Genomic DNA, 20,331 nt, shown 5'->3' with positions numbered 1-20,331 from the left:
CGATGAACACCGACGACCCCCAACACCCCCCACCTTGGGCACAGAGGAGACGCGGGACCGGCAGGACATCGTGTTGTCTCTGCCTCGCCGCTCTCTGTTTGGGCTGGGCTGGTTTCTTTGCGATCACAGGGCAACTTGTTCCCTTCTGGGGACACACGCACCACGAGAGCAAGTCCTCGGCAGCCGTACCAACCCCTGAGCCAGTGCATCAAGTAAACCTCCAGGCTGTTCTCGGCAGACGCGACGCCGTCCTCCCGGGGCCGCCATATCCTCAGAGGGTACCTAACCCCCGATGCGAAAGAATCAACGAGCAAGTCTACAAGGATGGCGAACTCGTGCCTTTTGAGAGGAGGAAGAAGAAGAACAAAATCGTGATATTGCCGATTCCTTTTGGACCTCATGTTATACCTCTCCCTTCCCCGTTCAAACCGGCAACCAGGACGTACGACCATGATTTGGTGAGCGGTTTTATACAAGTGGACTTGCCCATGGCATTTATCAAGCCCAGCAGTCCATCCGTTACACCCCCGTCATCGACTGCCTCGAGCGCACCGGGCGCTGAAGAGGCCGCCAAGTCGAGCAGGGTGAAATCCTCGCAGAGATATCAACAAGCTGTCTGGAACCGGGCCGTTGCTCGGTGGGATAAGGAAGAAAAAAGTGAGACCGCTCGCATGGTGGAAAACAAGAACCTTGACGACCGGTTCACGAAGGACTTGGAAATCTGGAACCAGTACAGAAACTGGTTTTATGAGGAAGCCAACGACCGCAACTTCATATACAAGCGAGACTTCATGCACGCCGTGATCCAGCGCTATCAACTGTGGGTGCCCGGGACCTACCTGCCAGAGCAATGCCATCCCATCATGGAAACAAAGTACACTGAGTGGGATAATAAGAAGGAGTTCTCTTGCATTGTGGCCATTGCCCGCCAACACAAGTACAACATGGTCGAAAAGACGCCTACGAAATGGACTTGGAAGAGCAGCAAGGTTGACGCGCCGATCCCTTTCATCCTGCCCGTTAATCCAGTTGGCGGCTATGATTACCTCTCGTGCGAGTTCCGCATCAATACAGGCGGCAACATCGAGATCCGCTGCCCGGGTTTGTTCAGCACCGACGGGAAGAGGTTCGAACCACCGGCACCCCAGCAACAGACGGCGTCATCTGTCCCGAGCGTGACTTATAAAAGTTCAGCTCCCGTTGCCCCCTCCGCGGTCTCCCTTCCATACCGCTACTATTTTCCTGGTTCGGGACCTGTTGGTGATACAGTCAGCGTCAAGACCATCGACAATGATTCCTTACCAACTCCCAGCAAAGCGTCCACCACCCGTCTGCCACCGCTGCACTTGCCAAACCACGGTGTGGGCCCATATGTCCCCAACATCTCTCCGTCATCACCCTCCACCGCGGCTAGATTCCCCGCCTGTCGCGGCCCCGTGGCACAGCCCACTCCGACTCCCAATTCTGCCTCGTAAGGTAAGGTACCGGGAGATGATCATCAAGACCCAGATGTGCGCCGTCATTTCGCCGTCTCTGTCCGCCAAGTTCGTCGACGAAGAGAAAGATGATTGTTGAAGACTGTGTGAACGGTATCTTGAGTTTGGTGTAGGAGTTCGGTCTGTGAGGAGTAGGGAGTTGCGGTGTTGGGTTGTGTTATCTGACTTTCGGAAGAGGAGTTCAAGGAAAAGGAGACAGAAAATGGAAAAAGTAAGCGACAGGAAAAGTCGGCATGGGTGGTGCTCTGTACGGAGTTTAAGCGCTGCTTGTACCGATGCCCATTTGTTTGTAATGAACGTCAATAGCACCTGTTGTCTTCCTCACTGCCATGTCCAACCCTAACCCATATGAAAGTAGAGTTCCAGTGACCAGGCGCGTGGAGAGGTGGAATCATCCGACTTCAGGCAAAGTAGAAAGTGGCCGCAGAACCAGGAACAGATGGTGGTGACATCCGGAAATCTGTGGGCCTTAATATATCCAGTATGCGACAGACGGAACCTCGACATCCAGAGTGATGGGGGAGGTGGAAGGTCGACGAGACAAGCTCTCCAAGCCCATCCAAGCCCTCCAAGCTTTGCCTGGCGATCTCTTGGCCAGCCCGGCCACAGTGTTATGGGCCACTGCGATTGGTGCAAATCAACATTGGCATCGGGAGCAAAGCCGGGCGCCATGCACCACTCCCCACTGTTGGGACCTCCGAGGCCCTTCCCCACTGCGAGACTACGACCGAACAGGAAACCTCCAGCACCACCCTCCGAGAGTGCAACTCTGACCTTGATGCCGCCTCCGTCCTGCACCGCCGAGCGGGCCGTTGATCCAGCACCTCATGCACACAAGAGCCTCTCATATAAAATGCCAACGACCACGCTGTCGTCACTCTTGACCAGAGGATCTTTCTCGGCACCCCTGGTCATCACCTCTGCCGTCAACCCTTCCCTGCTGCCACCATGAAGTTCCACGTTCTCTCCGGTCTCGTCGCCCAGGTGCTGTCTGTCTCGGCAGGCACCATCCTGTGGGATGGCCGCTTCAACGACATGACCTCGTCTGCCGACCTGAACAAGTGGTCCTGGGGCAACCAGGTTGGCCCATACCAGTACTACATCCACGGGTCTTCTCCTGTGTCGGCCTATGTCAACCTCTCGCCCGACTACAAGAACCCAGCCGACACTGGTTCCAGGCAGGGAGCCAAGATCACGCTCGACAACACGGCCTACTGGAACGGCCAGAACATGCGCCGCACCGAGCTGATCCCCCAGACCACCGCTGCCATCAACCAAGGCAAGGTCTACTACCACTTCTCCCTGATGAGAAAGGACGTCAACGCCCCGGCCACCACCAGGGAGCACCAGATCGCCTTCTTCGAAAGCCACTTCACCGAGCTCAAGTCCGGTTGGCTCTCGGGCGCCCCTGGCATCTCGGACACTCTGCTTAGGTGGTGCGTTGGCGGCCAGACCCAGTGGAGTGTCGAGTGGGTTGCTGATGTCTGGCACAACGTTGCCTACGAGATCGACTTTGCTGCCGGCACCGTCGGTTTCTGGCACTCTACCGGCAGCGACCCCCTGACCAGAAAGGTGGCCCCCGTCAAGACCAGCACCAGCTCCAACGGCGCAGACTGGCATGTTGGTGTCTTGGAGCTCCCGAGAAGCGGCTACCCTGATTCCAACGAGGACTTTTACTGGTCCGGCGTGTATATTGAGAGCGGCAGTTTGACCACCTCGGTCGCCGGTCCTGGCCAACCCATCCCCGGTGACGGTGGCTCCTCCAGCAGCAGCAGCAGCAGCAGTGTCCCCAGCAGCACAAGCACCAGAGTCAGCAGCACCTCCACCCCGGCCCCCGTTTCCTCTACCACGCTCGTCACCTCCACCACCCGCGTCTCCTCCACCAGCACCAGCTCTGCCGCACCCGTTCAGACCACCCCCAGCGGTTGCACCGCCGGCCAGTACGCCCAGTGCGACGGCATTGGCTTCAGCGGTTGCAAGACTTGCGCTGCCCCCTACACCTGCAAGTACGGAAACGACTGGTACTCCCAGTGCTTGTAAGCATGCGGGATCGAGATGGCTGTGATGATGGGACTCTGTATATAGATTAGTTACTTCGTGTCAATACTTGAGCCTGGATGGCAAGCATCTTGGACGCCAATACATACATATTTACATACGCTCAAGGGTTGTGGCTGGGTTTGTTACTGACATGTGACTCAAGATGGTGTGTGAAGTATCCACAAAAGGAGCGCTGGTTGTTCCCAGCCCCTACCTACATGCTGATAGACAATGCTCGACAATTTTGCCAACTTTATAGTTTGGCTCAGGAGCGTGCTTCTGCTTTGTTAAATACCCGGTAGCCTCTCCCAAATGCAATGAAGGGAAGAAATTCAAGAAACACTGGTTGGCTGGTATTCCGGGAGCATTTGTTTTCCAGGTTACTTCTGAGCTGTGGTTGATGTCGAGATTGAAGAATTATCTTATATCAAAGTGAGGGCACTGGATCTTAGGTGGTGTGAAAATCTTCACGGGCACAACATAGCTTCAGCTTCCACTGTCATATAGGTACAAAAACTAGTTTTGGTACCTAGTTTGATTGTATAACCGTAATCTTAATGCGGCCCATGTTCGAAAAGTTGGGAGATGGTGTTAATAACCCGCCACGAAGCTAATTTCTCTGGATTCAAGTGGAAGCAGTATCGGTCCTGCAATAGGTGAGTGTCTGATAAAACCATCTTTCAATACATCTCGACCCTTCCTGAAGGTGTGGTTCGGGCTGCTTTCCTGTATCGACTATCGAGTTACCTAGTGCCAGGTACGTTATTTTGTCCCAACCCCGAATGCCCCGGAGTTTCCCACGCCCGTCATCCAAGACAACTAAACTACCAAATCTCGTCAATCTCGTGAAATCCCATGGCGTCGGGAACCAGATTCTCACCATCACATCCCGAAAATGTCTCGGGTCATGTACGATATGCCCCCCTTCCGATGCAATCCTGCCAAAGGCCACCAAAACCGCCCCATCGATCAAATGTCATCAGCCGCCTGGCATCAATTTGTGCTGACGAATATGCATATCGGCTTAGGTATTTCTTCTTTCTTTCCCACTGTTTCACAAATCACAGAAAAATGTGCATTTTGGCAGCTGAATCGGGGGACCTAGTGTACCCCTCCTTTTCCCCAGTTCACCCCCCGAATTAAAACACGGCCTGGGTCTGGGCCTGGGTGATGGAAAGTTCCCTCTTCCCATTACCGCGTTGAGAGGGATATGTCTGTGCGCGCATATATATACATGGTCTCGGACACGGCTGGGTTCCAAAAGGACCCAGACCCCGGATTGTAGTGTCGGAATCTGGGCTACCGATACATGCACTGATTTTCCCGATTCTACACGCCCCGTTGTCTGACTTGAACAACTTGTCAACCACCAGGCAACCCTGAAGTAAAAGTGGTCGTCTCCCTAACCAACCACACCTCTTTCGTAGAGGATGGCAGCCACGGGAACCGGGTACTCAGCCGGCCCGTTTTCTCTGGCCGTGGGAGGGTGGGGTGTGGCGTGATGGTTGGTCAACCACATTATGGACAGCCATGTCACTCTCTCCCCGCCACACGCAGCAAAATACGAAAAGGGAAATTCCCATTTCACAGGCACCTGGTCTGTGACAGGAGCTAAAGCCTGACGCCAGGTAAAGGGCAGTTGGCAGATGCTTTGTGGCTTTGGCTCTGCCTGGTGTTGTTCTATAGCAACAGCTTGCCTCTTTCGCAGTGCAATCCCATTGCTTCATCCCACACCAAAACACACTGATCACCAGTATGATCTCCCCCCGAAGCACAATACTACACACCTGTATATCTATTCCTAGATCGCCATAAGCAGCCCGGTCATGTGACAAACCTCCTGTCACAAACCCTTCAATGACTTGGTGTTCGGACTGGACCCGGAACACGGGCAGAAGGATGAGACATCTTTCGTCTGATGCTCATCCCGCCCATGACGTGCGCGTTTGGTTTCAACAAGTTAACAACCAACCAGTGCTCATCCTGGACATGTCGAGAAAATAGAATGATCAACGATTGAAACATAAAAATTGTTCGAGAAGATGAGACTCAGATTCTGGGAGAGGATGAGCCGGGTTGACGCCGACACGGCCCCACCCTCGCCCGTCCAGGGGGCTCCGGCACCTGCCGTGAACCCGGCCCACCGCCGGAGCCGCGAGAGCCGATAGCAGACCCTCTTCTGGGAAACCCAATGACATCCCCACATCGGCCCACGCGGCATTCAGATCTTAAAATCTTCGTCCACGCGCTCATCTCGCGCGATCCGGTCAAGGCTGGGCAACGTCATGTAGGGCACCGGTTGAGGTGACATCGCGCCGGACGCCCATCCTCAAAACCAGGAACCTACACCGACGAGCGAGGAGCAAGAGCCGAATTCAAGGCGGGGAGCCGTCTGTCAATAATCTCGGTTACGCATGTAAAGACACCTCCAGCTCGACCAAAAGGGTGGGTAGTACGAAAGATATCTCGAATAGGTAAGACTGGCCATGCCAAGGACGGTCGTTAAGAGGACGAGAGGCGATGGCTGTCGATGTATAAGGGCGGGGTGGGAGGGGGGGGAGAGCGTCTTTCTGCGTGTGGCTTGTTAGGTAGACTTCCACAGCCAAACCCAGCACCCTACCTTTGGAGTTTGACCATCTTGTCAAGATGAAGCTGTCCACATCAAGACTCGCGGCGTTCTCGTCAGCGTTGCTGCTAGAGGGTGCCCTCGCGGCCACGTCGGGCAACTTTGACGTCCTGACCATCAATGTGGCCGGCCTCCCGGCCATCCTCAACGACAATGGTGTTCCCGGCGACAAGGCGGCCAACGCGGCGGCCATGGGTGCAAAGTTCTCCGAGTATGGGATCGACGTCGTGCAGCTGCAAGAGGTAGGTCCTTGACTCCTTGTTTCAAGATCATCACCCGAATCGGAGCATTGACACGTTGGTGACAGGACTTCAACTACCACGCTCACGTCTACCGGACCAACACGCATCCGCACAGGACTGCCACATCGGGCGGTGTTCCATTTGGTTCGGGTCTCAACACCGTGTCCTACCTTCCCTGGGTTGACTTTCGGCGTATCAAGTGGAACAAATGCTCCGATGCGAGCCAGTTCGATTGTCTGACGCCGAAAGGCTTCACCTTCATGCGTGTGGCCATCTCATCCGACAGCTCCACTGCGGCCTATGTTGATTTCTACAATCTCCACGCCGACGCCGGTGTCGAGCCTGGTGATTTTACTGCCCGAAACGACAACGTGAAGCAGGTGGTTGACTACATTGCCACGTGGAGCAAGGGCAATGCTGTCGTTGTGGCTGGTGACTTCAACAGCCGCTACACTCGGACAGGCGACACGGGCATCCGAGATTTGCTCGCCAGCGAGAATCCTTCCGGCCCCCGACTCAAGGATGCCTGGGTTGAGCTCCTCTACAATAACGTCATTCCCCAGTCCCCCAGCTCATGCGGCAACCCCGCTGCCAACGACCTGTGTGAAATCGTGGACAAGGTCTTTTACCGGGCTAGCCCGCTCCTTAACCTCCAGGCCACCGACGTCCGCTACGATACTTTGCGGTTCCTTCAGGCCGACGGCAACATCCTGACAGATCACAACCCAGTCCTTGTCAACTACACCTGGTCCTCTGGAGCGTCCCTTCGTCAGAGCAGCTTGTTCGGCGGTCCCCACGGCACCTGGTTCAGCGATGTCCCCGTCCTTGCCGGGACCAACAAGCCAAAGACGGCAACCATCACTTTCCGAGGAGGATCCCGTCTTGATAGCGTCGGACTGACACTGACAGACGGCACCCTATTCGCCCACGGCGGCACCGGCGGGAGTGTTGTTTCTCTCGTCCTGGAAGCGACCGAATACTGGACCCAGGCCGAGCTCTGCAGCGGCCAACGTAAGGGGCAAACTCGCAACTTTTATATCCGAGCTGTGACTTCTTCGGGGCGCAGTCTCACAGCGGGCTCGGCGACTAGTTCCTGCCAAACATTCACGGCTCCAAGCGGGTGGCAGATTGTCGGGTTTGTTGGGCAGGACGGAAGTGAAGTGGATCAGTTGGCGTTTGTGTATGCGCCACGATGAGAATGGAATTTGATGCGAGTTGCTGGTGTCACATGTGGTTGATGATCGGTGTAGTGTAGCGATTTTCACCGATAGTTCATGCCGAGAGACGGAGTTCTCGAGCGTTGTGACGCTTGGGAACTACGACGGCTCCAAAAAGTATCAGATCATAATCACGCCCATCGTCTATCTTACCATCTTGCTTGAAATCGTATGTAATGCCTGAACCCGAGGTACTCTGCGATGCTACCAACATCTCACTCACGCCTCTTTGCCAAATGAGCCGGACAGGTAGTGATCAGCACAATATCGCGGGCTCCAGTATGGCGGTTTTGGGTGTTGATCGTCCAAGCTCGTCTCGGCCGCCATGCCGAGGAGAGCAGTGATCAACGCCGAGCTCACGATAGCGAGTCGGCCAGACCGCTGGCAGCTGGTGGAACCTTGATGGGCAGCCACAAGCACTCAACAGAAAGGAAAAGACAGGCATGACAGGACCCTGGGGTTTCTGCCAGGCCTGCCAGGAAATTGACAACCAAGGCTGTCCTTGTCAACCTGGTTGCCGATGCCCCACGAGAAACGCCTTTCTCCACCTGTGTCGAAACAAGCAGACAAGCAACCTTGTCGATGGAGGCGGCCAATTATCAGGTGGGACTGGCCAATGAGAGTACTAACCCCCGATGTGAATGCCGGGAGGGGGACGGAATTGAAGTAAAATGCAGTGTTAGTTATTAGGGTGTGAAATGCCGCAAGATGGGCATCGTGGTGGCCTGATTATCGAGGACTGCATGGTTTCCGATTCGTTACTGATCTTTCACATTGTTGATAGGTGGTCTTCGGCACTAGAAAACCGCCGCCATTGAACGCCAAGAGGCAGCCGGTGGGCGGGCGGTGAACGGTGGGCGGTCGGCGCCGTTGGGCTTCCAAGGTCGTCCGTCTGTCTGTGTGCTTGATGCCCGATGTTGAGGTTTGACGACATTGAGTTGATTATCGCCCGTGGCGATTGATTGATTGATCTTAATTGCTGCTGCTGGTGGGGTGGTGGTGGTGGGTTGCGCAAATGCAGGTCCCGGGTAGAATTTCACACCGAGTTACCCCGCCTTCCCGCACCCAGTTGCTGACGTCGATACCATTGACCAATCGTGTTGGCCGAGGTGATGGCGGCAGACGCGGCCTGGTAAGTTTGGATAGGCTTCGACATTGCCCGGAAAAGAGCCGATGTGCCGCGATGCCGTCCCTCCATGTTCGTATTGATGTGTCCCTGTGTTGAGGCTGAAGTGGCGAGGTCTTCACACCGAGTTGGCTTGTCGCGCAGCTTCCCCGCCGCTGGCCGGCATCGACGTGCTGCAGTAGGTCTGCATATGTAGGCACCTTGGAAAAGCCCTCGAAAAGGAAAATCAGCTCCATAAATTCTCTGCTTTCGGAGCTTGCACAACGTGGGATTGGACCTAATATGGAAGGTTGAAAAGTGAAACATGCAACCAACACTGGGTGTCCAGCTTGACAGCTCGTGGGATGTGTCCACTCGCTTGGGCTGCTCGCTTGATCTGTTGATCTCTGTGGTTTTCGCCTGGCAAAAGTCTCCGCAGCATCGCGACGACTCACGGGCTTCATTCATATGTTATACATTGGCTAAATGCTGGAGTTGCTGTCGAGCACAAGACATCTGCTGCCGCCGCTCACATGGTTAGGGGGTCAGGGTAGGTGAACGTGGCCTGGCCCTGATGCTGATCTGGGGAATCCCCGTTTTCCTGTATCTTGATTTGCTGATCCCGGGGCGTGTTCGTTTGGTGGAGAGTTGACGTGATTTGGGGGGTCCCATCAACAAGCCTGGGAGCCTGGGATTTTTGACACTCGATCATCAGTCGGATCCGCCAGGGTATACAGATATCAGTGAGTTGGAGCGAGAAAAGAATCTCATGCTCGCCAGGACGCGACATGGCGTGCCTTGCCACGCTAAGAGCGAACTTGTGCAGGTGTCAAGGGTTCACCCCCATGTACCTTCCAGGTTGTCCATGATTGCATGACTGCACACGGGCAATTCCGCGTCTTTTAACAAAGTAGTGAAAAGTAGCTGCGTTGAAAAGGAGAACTCTTTCCCTTGGGCTGCGGCCAAGTCACCGGCGGGTGAGCTGGCGCCGGCCCTATACACTATCGCCCGCCCGGTCCGGCTTCCGCGTCTGAGGCCGTCGCGGTCGTTTTTACGGCGCCAGAGCACCGGGTCGGCATTGTCCGGTGGGTCCGTCCAACCGGACGGATGGCCGCAGCAACCTTTGTGCAGCATCCGAGCAGAAGCTGCTGATACCAGGCGAGGCTTGACGTCTTCAGCTTCCAGGTTGCAACGTTCAGACGAAAAAGGTCGTTATCCGAGACAAGGCCTTGCGTGAAACGTCGAGGCGCATTTGGGGAAGGCTGTGAAACTTCAAAGGTTCGAGTACCCAGAGAGCCAGAGGCCAAAGTGTCAGATCATGGCGCAGGCTTTGGTATTCGAACGGCACTCCTTTTGAGCATTCAGATCTCTCAAGAGAATGTCAGGTTCGCCTATTCAAATCAATCGGAATCTCAATTCCCTGCAGCTATCTTCAGTGCCGCTGCAGCTGTGGTGTGGGGAAGAAGCACAGGGCATCTTTGGACGCGTGCTCTGCAGGTCTTCAGCGAACGGCAGAACCAGCCGAGACTTGATGGGACGCTGAGAGATAAGAGGATCCCAGCAGGAAGACTGGCGATATTAAACGGTGACGCCGTCTCCATTATTTGCTTGTTTGCAGTAGCATTGATGTTGGCGCGTGGAAATAACCTGATGGCACGAAAGAAAAACAAAATGCAACTGAGAACAATTCGATGGCAGACTGGCAACAACATGACCCTGGACGTTGCCCTCGGCGACACATAAACGCCAAGAAAAGAAAGCTTGGGGCGTGTGCTTAACAAGCAACTGCCTCCCGTTCGGTGGGGAACACGGGGCATCCTGCAACGTGGGGTAACCTGGAAAGTGAGTGAGGTGCTTGGACAGTGCTTTGTACAGGACGACGACAACAACCGGAGATGAGGGCACACAGTATCGGCGAAAGTCAGGTAAGGTAGCCAAGCTATCACTGCCCACTGTGATCAGAGATTAAAAAGCAGATTCTCGCGCAGTAGCTCCATGTGAAGGCGATCAGCCACTCTCCCCGGTCGGAGAGGGAATGTGATATCAATGCATAGCGAGAGGCACACTGCAGCAGTCAGCTTTTGGCCGGTATCGCAAGAACGCAACCAAAACCTGACAAATGCAGTAAACGATCGAGATGTTGATGGTAGCGGGATGTCCAACAACTGATCGCCACCAGTAGAATACTGAAAAGTGCACTTTTTGACCGCGAGTGCAACCGCGGCAACGTCGAGACCCTATCAGAATTCATCATGACCCGCGGAAGGCACAGTTGGAGCCGTCCCGCCCACACCGGACACCCGACCACCTACCTCTCTCTCACTCTCCTCAAGAGACAGAGAGAGACTTATTATACGAAGTCAATAAACTCCGAGTCCGAATGAAAAGAAGTTCAAGACATGCGGAGAGAGCTGTCCAATCGACCTCGAACGTGAGGCGAAACACGTGGATTACAGATAACGATCAAAAGCTGCGATGTGATGGTATAATAAAAACACGCCCCGGGTTGGTCGCTCCAATTTTGGGATGGAGTGAACCGGGGGAGAAATCCATGGTCCCGAGCTCTTCCTCTGAACGCTCGTTGGCTGCCGTTAGCGTGTACCGGGGGGCTACCCGCAAGACCCGCAGCGTTCCCCAACGGGCAATATCGCGACGAAAAATATTGCAGATGAACCCTGCCAGGGTGCCAGTCTGGAAAGAGGGAGTGGAGTCATGAACCATCGCTGCAGCCAGGGGACCACGACAGGGGAACCACAGACAGAGAGAGGAAGTAGCAGTAGCAGCGACATCTCTTTCCATCGTCTGCCTCCTTCCATTCTCTCGAGTCTCGAGCTTTCTGGGTTTCATCTTTTTTTTTTCTTTTTTTCATAACTTGAAAAACATCAAGCAACAATCGTCACGCGCGGCTGGTCGCAACTTGGACATAGCACCACCTACCCCCGGATTCTTGTAAATTACCCACACGTACCAACTACCAATACAGATACCCGACTTTGGATCATCACCACGGTCGACCAGGACTTGGACAGCTGGACTCACACGACTGACCTGCATTGATGTCCGATACGACAACAAGGTGCATGTTATAACCGATCCGAGCAGCCACTCGAGTTCCCGACGACAGCGACAGCAAGAAATAGCGACAAGTCGCCCTGCTGCTGCTGCTGCATTCTTGCTTCTTCCATCCATCCCACAGCGACGATCCCGCAACACAAGACCGCATCATTGGACTGGCTGCCCACAACAGACAGAAAAAGGTATGAAATCAAATCCTGCCCGGTTTGCACATTGCCGTCTGCTTCGTTCCCCATTCCGAAACTTCGTCACCTGGGGCCTCTCCCTGGTATGCAGCTTCTCATTCCTGCCACCAAGGAAACCTCGCTCCCTACATTCTTCACCTCTTCAACACTGTCACCAAAAACAAGCTGGTCCACGAGGACGTGCCGACCGTCGCCCACTTCTTGTACTGACACTCTTTCCTCCTCTAGCGACCCGGACTTGCGCCTGAAAACACTGGCCCCCATCTGGTCGCAACTGCGAGGCCTATGTGTTCTTACCACCATCACCGACAGCAATGGCAATGCTGAACAGCCAACCCGCGAGATCAAGCCTACAAGTGGCCCCCTTGGCGATACAGAAAACCCGCAGCAATGGATCAAGTGTGGTCGACTCATCAGACCCATATTCGCAATCACAGATAACGCCGCCAGCGACCCCGAATGGATCCCAGGAGGACCTCTACACGCAGGCGCAGGAGCACGTTCAGATGGAAATCGAAATGGCCAACGAGCCGCCCATCTTTCATAATTTTCTGAGGGCCTTTTATCCCTTCCAGCCAGAAAACATTGTGAACGACTCCACCGTCACCCTCCCGCTGAACGAGGGCGATGTTGTCCTGGTCCACTCGATTCACACCAACGGCTGGGCCGACGGCACTCTGCTGGTCAATGGTGCGAGAGGGTGGCTTCCTACCAATTACTGCGAGGCGTACGAGCCTGACGAGATGAGGAGCTTGTTGAAGGCGCTGCTCAACTTTTGGGACATGATGCGGGCAACGTGTGGGAATGACAGCGAAATGTTTGGAAACCAGGAATTCATGAAGGGAATCATTGCCGGTGTTCGCTATTTATTGGTACGTTTCTATCAGGCGCCGTGATCGGGCTGTTGCTGGATGGTGTCATCTAATAATTTCACAGGAGCGTACACACTGTCTGACAAGAGAATCACCCCTCGTGCAACAATACGATGGGCTACGGCGAAACCGGAAGTCACTATTGTCAGAATTATCATGCCTGGTTAAGACAGCTAGGCGGCTGCATGATGCCCAGCGCATGGGAAACGTGGAGGAGGTCAACGAAGTGGTGGACGAAATGATTCTGCGTGCCTTCAAGATTGTCACCAAGGGAGTGAGGTTCTTGGACGTCTTGGAAGAGGAGAGGAGGCCGCTGGTGCCCACAATCGCAGCCATAACGGCAGCTGAGGACAACCAGGTTCCACTAACGCCACCAGCAGAGTCATCCAACTTTGATGCCGGTTATGGCCCGGCAACGGATGCAGGTTCCCGCGCCGAGGACGACGGGGAGACTGCCGAGAGGGCACAGTACGCGGCCAGCGACGTGGCACGAAGTCTGACCCCAGCCGAAAACCGTTTGTCTTCAGTTTGCGCACAGAATACAAATGCCCGCCGTCTGTCTCAGGTCGGCCCACTCCAGATTCATCGCCCGTCTTCCACCCTATCTCATCGTCTCAGCATCGCAGGTCCCTCACCCCTGGCGCACTCGCAGAATCTAGTGTCGGAAAAGCTCAACGCATGCCACGATATTTTCCTCTCGCACTTGGGCTCATTCATCGGGCGGCTACATCTCCAGTCGCAGTCGAGGCCGAGTCTTGCTCGTGCCGTCAAGCAGTCGGCGACATCGGGAGGGCAGCTTTTGGTGGTGGTGGATGTTGTCCGCACACACAACGCGGCAGTCATCGATGTGTTGGAGCAGTCTCGTGCGGCCATGTACGACCGTATCCAGGAGCTGGTGCACACGGCGCGCGATATACTCGCCAATGCCACATTGGACATGGAGGAAGACGTGATCGTCCCTCAGGATAATGGCCGGCTACTGTGCGCCGCAACGGGTTGCGTCAAAGCCACTGGCGAATGTGTGGCCAAGACAAAATGGGTGATCGAAAGAATCGGCGACTTCGAGTTCGAGTTTGACAATGGGAGTCTGGGCGTCAACTTTGACCTTTCAGCATTGACGCTGGTTCGGGAGGAGAAGGACTCCAAGTACTGCCCATCCGAGTCGGCAAGCATCGCTGGATCAACCGTGTCCGAAACACCAACGGCGTCGACAGCAATTTCCGTCACATCTTCGGCTCCCGTTCCGTCTGTCGTGCTCTCGATCGACAAGCCACTTCCCGATGTTCCGCAGGCCACCTCGCCAATTACCGAGCAGCCAGTTTCGCATCTCTTGCCTTCAGACTCGCGATCACAATCACTCCCGATGCGTGACCGTGCCTCCAGTGTCGTCCAGACCGCGTCCTACAACCGTGCCGACCTCCCACCACTACCAAGAATATCAACCGCCTCTCTCCCAATGGATACCTATAGTCCCCTCGAGCCATCCAGCACGAATGGAAGCGATTTCCGCTCCTTCCGCTCGGAAAGCATGACCGCCTCGAGCTCGGGCTCGGGTAGCACATATCTCAGCCGGCATTCAGAGTCCAGCATTCTGTCGCAGACCTCGACGCGTGCCACCACACCCGACAGCACACAAGCTCCAAGGAACCAGCCGTCATTCTCCGATTTGAGCACGACCGAGACCACGAGCCAGGCCGAGGAGGTGGATGATGTCGAGTCCAGACTGATTGAGAAGACGTTTGCCCACGAGCTGGTGTTCAACAAGGAGGGCCAGGTCACGGGTGGCTCGCTTCCCGCCCTGGTCGAGAGACTTACCACCCACGAGTCGACACCCGATGCCATGTTTGTCTCGACCTTTTATCTCACCTTTCGGCTCTTTTGCACTCCAACAGCGCTTACACAGGCTCTCGTTGAGCGTTTCGACTATGTCGGTGAAAGTAGCACCATTGCCGCCCCGGTGCGCTTGCGCACGTACAATGTCTTCAAGGGCTGGCTCGAATCACACTGGAGGGAGGAGACAGACCGTGAAGCCCTTGACTTGATCAAGGAATTCGCCCAAGTCAAACTAGCGGCCATTCTTCCCTCGGCCGCCAAGCGCCTCGTCGATCTTGCCGAGAAGGTGTCTGTCGCCGATGGTGCGTTGGTCCCTAGGTTCGTGTCATCCATGGGCAAATCAGGCGCCACGGGCACCCACTACATCCCCGCCGAGACACCAGTTCCTGCGCCTGCCATGACCAGAAGCCAGACCAATGCCCTGACTGCTTGGAAGGCCGGGGGCAGCTGCCCATCCATCTTGGACTTTGACCCTCTGGAGATTGCGCGCCAGCTTACCATCAAGCAGATGTCTCTCTTCTGCTCGATCCTGCCGGAGGAGCTCTTGGGATCCAAATGGACCAAGCTTGCTGGAGTTGGTGCCCCCAACGTCAAGGCCATGTCGGCTTTTACCACAGGTCTCTCCAACCTGGTTGCCGACACCATCCTGCAGTACGACGAGGTCAAGAAACGGGCGTTGGTCATCAAGCACTGGATCAAGATTGCCAGCCAATGCTCCTCGCTGCATAACTACGACGCCCTGATGGCCATCACTTGCGCACTCACCGACACCAGCATCAAGCGCCTCAAGATGACATGGGACACTGTGAGCGTCAAGCGCAAGGAGATGCTCAAGTCGCTGCAATCCACAGTGGACTTCAACCAGAACTACAAGGCCCTTCGCGCCCGGCTTCACGATCGTGTCCCTCCATGCCTGCCATTTCTGGGCATGTTTTTGACTGATCTCACCTTTGTCGATGTTGGCAATCCTGCTACCAAGACCAGCGATACTGGGCTGGTGGTCATCAACTTTGACAAGCACACCCGCACGGCCAAGAGCATCGGCGAGCTGCAGCGCTTCCAAATCCCCTACCGCCTGACTGAGGTGGCCGACCTGCAAGAATGGCTGTCCAGCCAGATCGACCGTGTCCGCGAAAAGGACAAGGCGGGTGCCAACACGCAGGCTTCCCACTATCGCAAGAGTCTTCTTCTCGAGCCGCGCGAAGTGCAACAACTCCGAACCCCCGTCGAACCACCCACTCCGGCTGTCACAGGCAGCGGCATGTTTGCTTGGATGCGTAGCAATAGTGGTACTACCACCGCCACCCAAGGCTTATCGGCGCCCCTCTAAACTACAATCTCTACCAAAACCATCATCTTTCCCAACATCACACATCATTGACGACGGATGGCGGCTGTTTCACGTTTTACTCTTGTTTTATGATACCCCTATTTGCATACTGGTCTGCTGCACTATTTTTTTACGACATGAAGACAGGACTGCCATCCGCTACCTTGGCCAACATCATGCCTCAAATGTTTTATTTCTACCTACCTTACTCAGAGAACATCTCCTGCGAAGGAAACCTGTACGGCAACCGTCATATGCTTTTCTCTCTGGAACTCGCCTCGCTGGATACAACAATCTTGGCAAAGGGACAAAGTGGAGGGTCGCTTGTTTAGGCCGGACAGGGATATCGGAAGGGAAAAGCCTTGTACATAGTTGTTTGTTGTCTTTTTTTCTCAAGCTCTTCTTTCTTCATGTATAACCCTTTTATGCGCATCGGTTTCTGGGACACTGGGCTGTGGGGCTTGCTTTTAGTGGTCATCGGCCGTGAGATGGAAAAACAGGACATGGATGGCATTGGGCCGGGGAGAAGGGGAAGACATCATCTGGATTTCGACCTGGTTGGATGGATGAATGATAGCACGACGAGCAGAGGACCCAGAAAGTACTCAATACCAGCTTCAATGGAAGTGTTCTGCTCAAAACCCGGGCCCCTTTCAACATGGCGCAGGCAGTTATATTACTTGTCAGCCACATGTTCGGCTTGATGTGACTGTCACTAAAGCATGGGCCGGTCAGAACCACGTGTCCCTTATATTACCTGACCTTGGCCAAGCAGATCATGTCTCTCCCATTTAAAGCTAATAATCTATACATGACTTCAACCTCATTAAGATTCCTAACTTCAGTCCAAAACCACATGATGACGCACTTGTGAGAGCGACTTGAATACACTATGAATTTCCGGAAGTGTGTCAACACTTAATGTAAGATTCATGTCACACTGGGTTTATCTACGACACCCACCACGAGAATGAAGCCTGTAGCAAACTTCACCACCAAACAGATTGTTGTTGGACAAGCACATCGATCATATCTCACTTCACAACCCTCTGCTGTATAACTTTCTCGGTCGGCCCCTGACCTTTTGATATTTTGTTCTAGCTGCATTGTCCCTCAGTCAAGGTAGCACCGCTATCACACGTCAAATGACCTACCGGCCACACTACGGCCCAATTACGATCTACCTGCGCGTCGAGAGCCAGTAGTTGGAAGTGAGGCAGGCAATCAAGTGCCTCGCGGCTATCAAAGGAATGGTATTGGCCACAGAGTATGCGTCCTCAGGGCCTGTATGATGCCTAAACTAATGTTCTGAGCCCTTGTCAAAGACACTCCCAACCTGTGCAGCAATTTCTGGGCTGCTGAGCTTTGGTGGGCTTGCCTTTGGTGGTTGATGGCTGTCAAATAAAAAGGTTACCGAGGATAAGGTAGGTCTGGAGGGCCGGCTGATAGGAAAGCAAGCCGAAAAGAATTTGTTTCCACAGTCTGGTCAAGTTGATTGGCCTCTTGAAATGCTGGAATTGTCTTGAAATATGACTGGCATGAATACCGATGCAAACGGACGCAGTTTGGTTTGCAGCACAGGCGACTCAGGGAAAACACTAATTTAGGGCCGGACTGCACATTTCTCCTCCCATTTCAAACGCAAGCAAATTCCTTTTTTGATCAGAATTTCCCTGTCAGACACGGAGAGATCATGGACGACTCCGACCCCGACCAGATTGACTACAATGATCCCGCTTGCTTTTCACGGCTTTTTGGACCCGGTCTCCCCGTTCCAATCTGCCAATCCCCAGCTGCTGTCCGCAAGCAAGCCAGGGAGCGATCGCAAACCATCCATGATACATCCGCAGCTCTTCGCGACGTTGTGATACGGCATGAGGACACTATCCAGAAGCGATGGATGAAGAAGTCCAGGCAGCAGAGGCTGAAGATCTTGCTTGAGTGTTGGCCTGGCATGGCTGCCATCCACCGCCCGGACTTTGATGCCTTTCGGAAAGAAAACGGCCAGCTGCGCAGCGGTGGGACCAGATACCGGGACCATTACCTGTGGCCTTACATCAACCAGGAGGACTTGTGCAAGCCCAAGAATATCCTGCTCCTTCTCAATGCGCGGGCTCGCCATCATGCCTCCGCATTTGCCGCTGCCGACATCACCGCCATCCGTTTGGGCATGACCTCAACCGCCATCGTTCCGATCTATCTCAACGAGTATGTCATGATTTTGAATGGCGCCACCGACGTCGACAGCTATGGCAAAGTCATCAACTGGGATGATCATGAGGACGCGTTCGACTGGATGCATACTCAAAAACAGTTTCTACCTGGTGAAGGCCTGCTCGTGCTGGAGATCCAAGAGCGCATCCTGAAGTTTCTGCTGGCTTTCTGCAAAGCCGTTCTTCGTGATATACCAGTGGAGGCCTTGACAAGCGATACCTACCAGATCCAACCTGAACCCCATCTCAAGACGGAAATCGAGACCAACGGATTCGACTCGCTTGCCGTCATGGCCGCCGAAGCACCCTATCGACTCCCAGCCCGGATCGACTTTGCGCGGATTGACTTGCTGCTCGAGGCCAAGGTATCCGCCGCCAAGGATCACATATGGGCGTTGAGAGAAGACCCCGACTATTTTGCCCACCGGGTAAACGACATCAAAGACCACAGACAGGAGATGCTGAAGGACACCAAGGGCAACATCCATCCGGCTCTTCGCCCAGGTCGGCAGAACATCTTAGGGGCACGCGTCGTTGGCAATCTGATCGTTGAAGCCTATTGTGAGCTTGAAATATTCGCTGAACTGCAACGTCAAGGTAAAGAGCTACGCCTCCTACATGAGAAGTACGCCAGCCAGCTGTCACCCTCTGAAGACCTGCCAAAAGAGCTCCTCGGCCACATTCTTACGTTTCGCTATTTTCTCACCCAGGCGGCCAAAGGTCCACTGTCTCAGCTGCTTCATAATGTCTCTGCCTCCCCCCCGCTGCGCAGGCTATTTGTTCGCCAACCGCCCCCCGACGCCACTACTTCCAAAATAGCCATCATGTCCGTCAACGAGTCCAAGCGAACCGCGGTCGAAGGCCGTCTGCTGTGGCTCCTCAACACCCTATGGGAAAATGGAAGGACATTGTTTCTTGCTGGAATGCCCTTGATTCTGGATGAACTACAGCGTTTTCTGGAAGCCGAACCCGAAGCTGCGAATCTTGTTTCATCTCGTATTGCCGAAATGATCAGTAATGCTTCCATTATCAGCCAGTGTCTCAGCCAGCTCGATCAATTCCAGCCTTGGGCGCGAAGCTTTGAGAACGCAGAGGAGGACCAGCTGGATGAGATTCAACAGAAATTTGCGGTCTGGGCCAAACCGCTTGGGAACATCATCCATGGTCTTCAAGAGCAATACTTGCTTCCTGTAGCCGACTTGGCCAGCACCTCCCAAAAGCGTTTCTTCTATCCTGTTGAGAAACGCCGAACAAAAGACACAGTGGAGGCTTTGCGGCAAGCAGAGGGAAACCTAGACCGTTTCTGGCAGGCGGCTGACAAGATTGTGGACTCAAGGTGCAAGCATTTGGAGGGCACAGCCGCCAGAGCTCTCTTCTCTGGAAGCCGTGTGTTGCAACGAACCCCCGAGTGGGTTCCGCAGACCAGTACAGAAACACCTGCGGACAAGAAGGTTGGGCCCGTCGAGACCGTTGACAGTGTGGAGGAACTGAGCAAACCCCTTTCGACGCTGTACTTTGGATCTAGCTCGGGCCAGAGGATATCACAAGAGCCCAAGCCAAAGACCAAGACCAAAACCAAGGGGTTCCCGTCGTCTGACCAGACAGCTCCCTTGACGACTCCTGTGCCTATCGAAGCCTCCGAGCCGGCGCCCACCATCGCCGTTGACCCCCGCTCCCTCAAGGTTTTCCGTACATTGTTCTTCAACCCCGGTGTGACTTCCTCCCCAGGCGAAATCCCTTGGCAAGACTTTGTGCACGCCATGACCTCGACTGGGCTGTTCGCAGCTGAAAAGCTCTATGGCTCGGCCTGGCAGTTCCAGAGGCTGGACAGCAAATCGCAGACGAGAATCCAGTTTCACCAGCCGCATCCTAGGGGGAAGATTCCGTTTACGAATGCCAGGAGAATGGGGAGGAGACTGAACAGGGCATTCGGGTGGGTTGGTGACATGTTTGTGGCGAAGGAGGAGTGACTGCGAGAAGATCTGGTTGTCCAAAGTACCTAGTCTAGGTAATTACAGCAGTACGAAATATATGGCTGCTGTATTCAGGATCAATGGATTTGAGATCGTGAGCACTATCCTCTCAGGACTCAATTAG

The 20,331-nt window shown here is 54.5% G+C and overlaps 5 protein-coding genes across 5 annotated transcripts; all 5 read left to right on the top strand.

The window, feature by feature from the left end:
* Positions 1 to 2: 2 nt before the first annotated feature.
* Positions 3 to 1,475, top strand: QC761_310920 (uncharacterized protein; the record flags this gene model as incomplete). The annotated part of the gene is made up of 1 exon (XM_062878222.1): positions 3 to 1,475. One exon carries the CDS (start codon positions 3 to 5, stop codon positions 1,473 to 1,475), a length of 1,473 nt encoding a protein of 490 aa, XP_062734108.1.
* A 969-nt stretch (positions 1,476 to 2,444) lies between these two features.
* Positions 2,445 to 3,536, top strand: QC761_310940 (uncharacterized protein; the record flags this gene model as incomplete). The annotated part of the gene is made up of 1 exon (XM_062878223.1): positions 2,445 to 3,536. One exon carries the CDS (start codon positions 2,445 to 2,447, stop codon positions 3,534 to 3,536), a length of 1,092 nt encoding a protein of 363 aa, XP_062734107.1.
* A 1,996-nt stretch (positions 3,537 to 5,532) lies between these two features.
* QC761_310950 (uncharacterized protein) lies at positions 5,533 to 7,789 on the top strand. Its single transcript, XM_062878224.1, is given in 3 exon segments — positions 5,533 to 6,081; positions 6,100 to 6,404; positions 6,470 to 7,789. 2 exon segments carry the CDS (start codon positions 6,183 to 6,185, stop codon positions 7,598 to 7,600), a joined length of 1,353 nt encoding a protein of 450 aa, XP_062734106.1. The 5' UTR covers positions 5,533 to 6,081; positions 6,100 to 6,182; the 3' UTR covers positions 7,601 to 7,789.
* A 3,751-nt stretch (positions 7,790 to 11,540) lies between these two features.
* BUD5 (Ras guanine nucleotide exchange factor bud5) lies at positions 11,541 to 16,847 on the top strand. The gene is made up of 2 exons (XM_062878225.1): positions 11,541 to 12,858; positions 12,923 to 16,847. The coding sequence occupies exons 1-2, from the start codon at positions 12,301 to 12,303 to the stop codon at positions 16,019 to 16,021; spliced, it is 3,657 nt and encodes a 1,218-aa protein (XP_062734105.1). The 5' UTR covers positions 11,541 to 12,300; the 3' UTR covers positions 16,022 to 16,847.
* Positions 16,848 to 17,714: 867 nt separating this feature from the next.
* On the top strand, positions 17,715 to 20,204 carry QC761_311000 (uncharacterized protein; the record flags this gene model as incomplete). Its single annotated transcript, XM_062878226.1, has 1 exon — positions 17,715 to 20,204. The coding sequence occupies one exon, from the start codon at positions 17,715 to 17,717 to the stop codon at positions 20,202 to 20,204; it is 2,490 nt and encodes an 829-aa protein (XP_062734104.1).
* Positions 20,205 to 20,331: the final 127 nt, after the last annotated feature.

Source organism: Podospora bellae-mahoneyi, chromosome 3, assembly GCF_035222275.1.
Source record: "Podospora bellae-mahoneyi strain CBS 112042 chromosome 3, whole genome shotgun sequence".
Classification (NCBI taxonomy): domain Eukaryota; kingdom Fungi; phylum Ascomycota; class Sordariomycetes; order Sordariales; family Podosporaceae; genus Podospora; species Podospora bellae-mahoneyi.
Note: the sequence above shows the minus strand (reverse complement) of the source record. Positions and strands in the feature narration are given on the sequence as shown.

What these genes read in the sequence shown, in the direction of transcription:
- QC761_310950 (XM_062878224.1), top strand. Translation starts at nt 6,183, where the DNA reads ATGAAGCTGTCCACATCAAGACTCGCGGCGTTCTCGTCAGCGTTGCTG. An exon ending in ACGTCGTGCAGCTGCAAGAG is followed by an intron (nt 6,405 to 6,469) that starts GTAGGTCCTTGA and finishes CGTTGGTGACAG; the next exon opens with GACTTCAACTACCACGCTCA.
- BUD5 (XM_062878225.1), top strand. Translation starts at nt 12,301, where the DNA reads ATGGCAATGCTGAACAGCCAACCCGCGAGATCAAGCCTACAAGTGGCC. An exon ending in CCGGTGTTCGCTATTTATTG is followed by an intron (nt 12,859 to 12,922) that starts GTACGTTTCTAT and finishes ATAATTTCACAG; the next exon opens with GAGCGTACACACTGTCTGAC.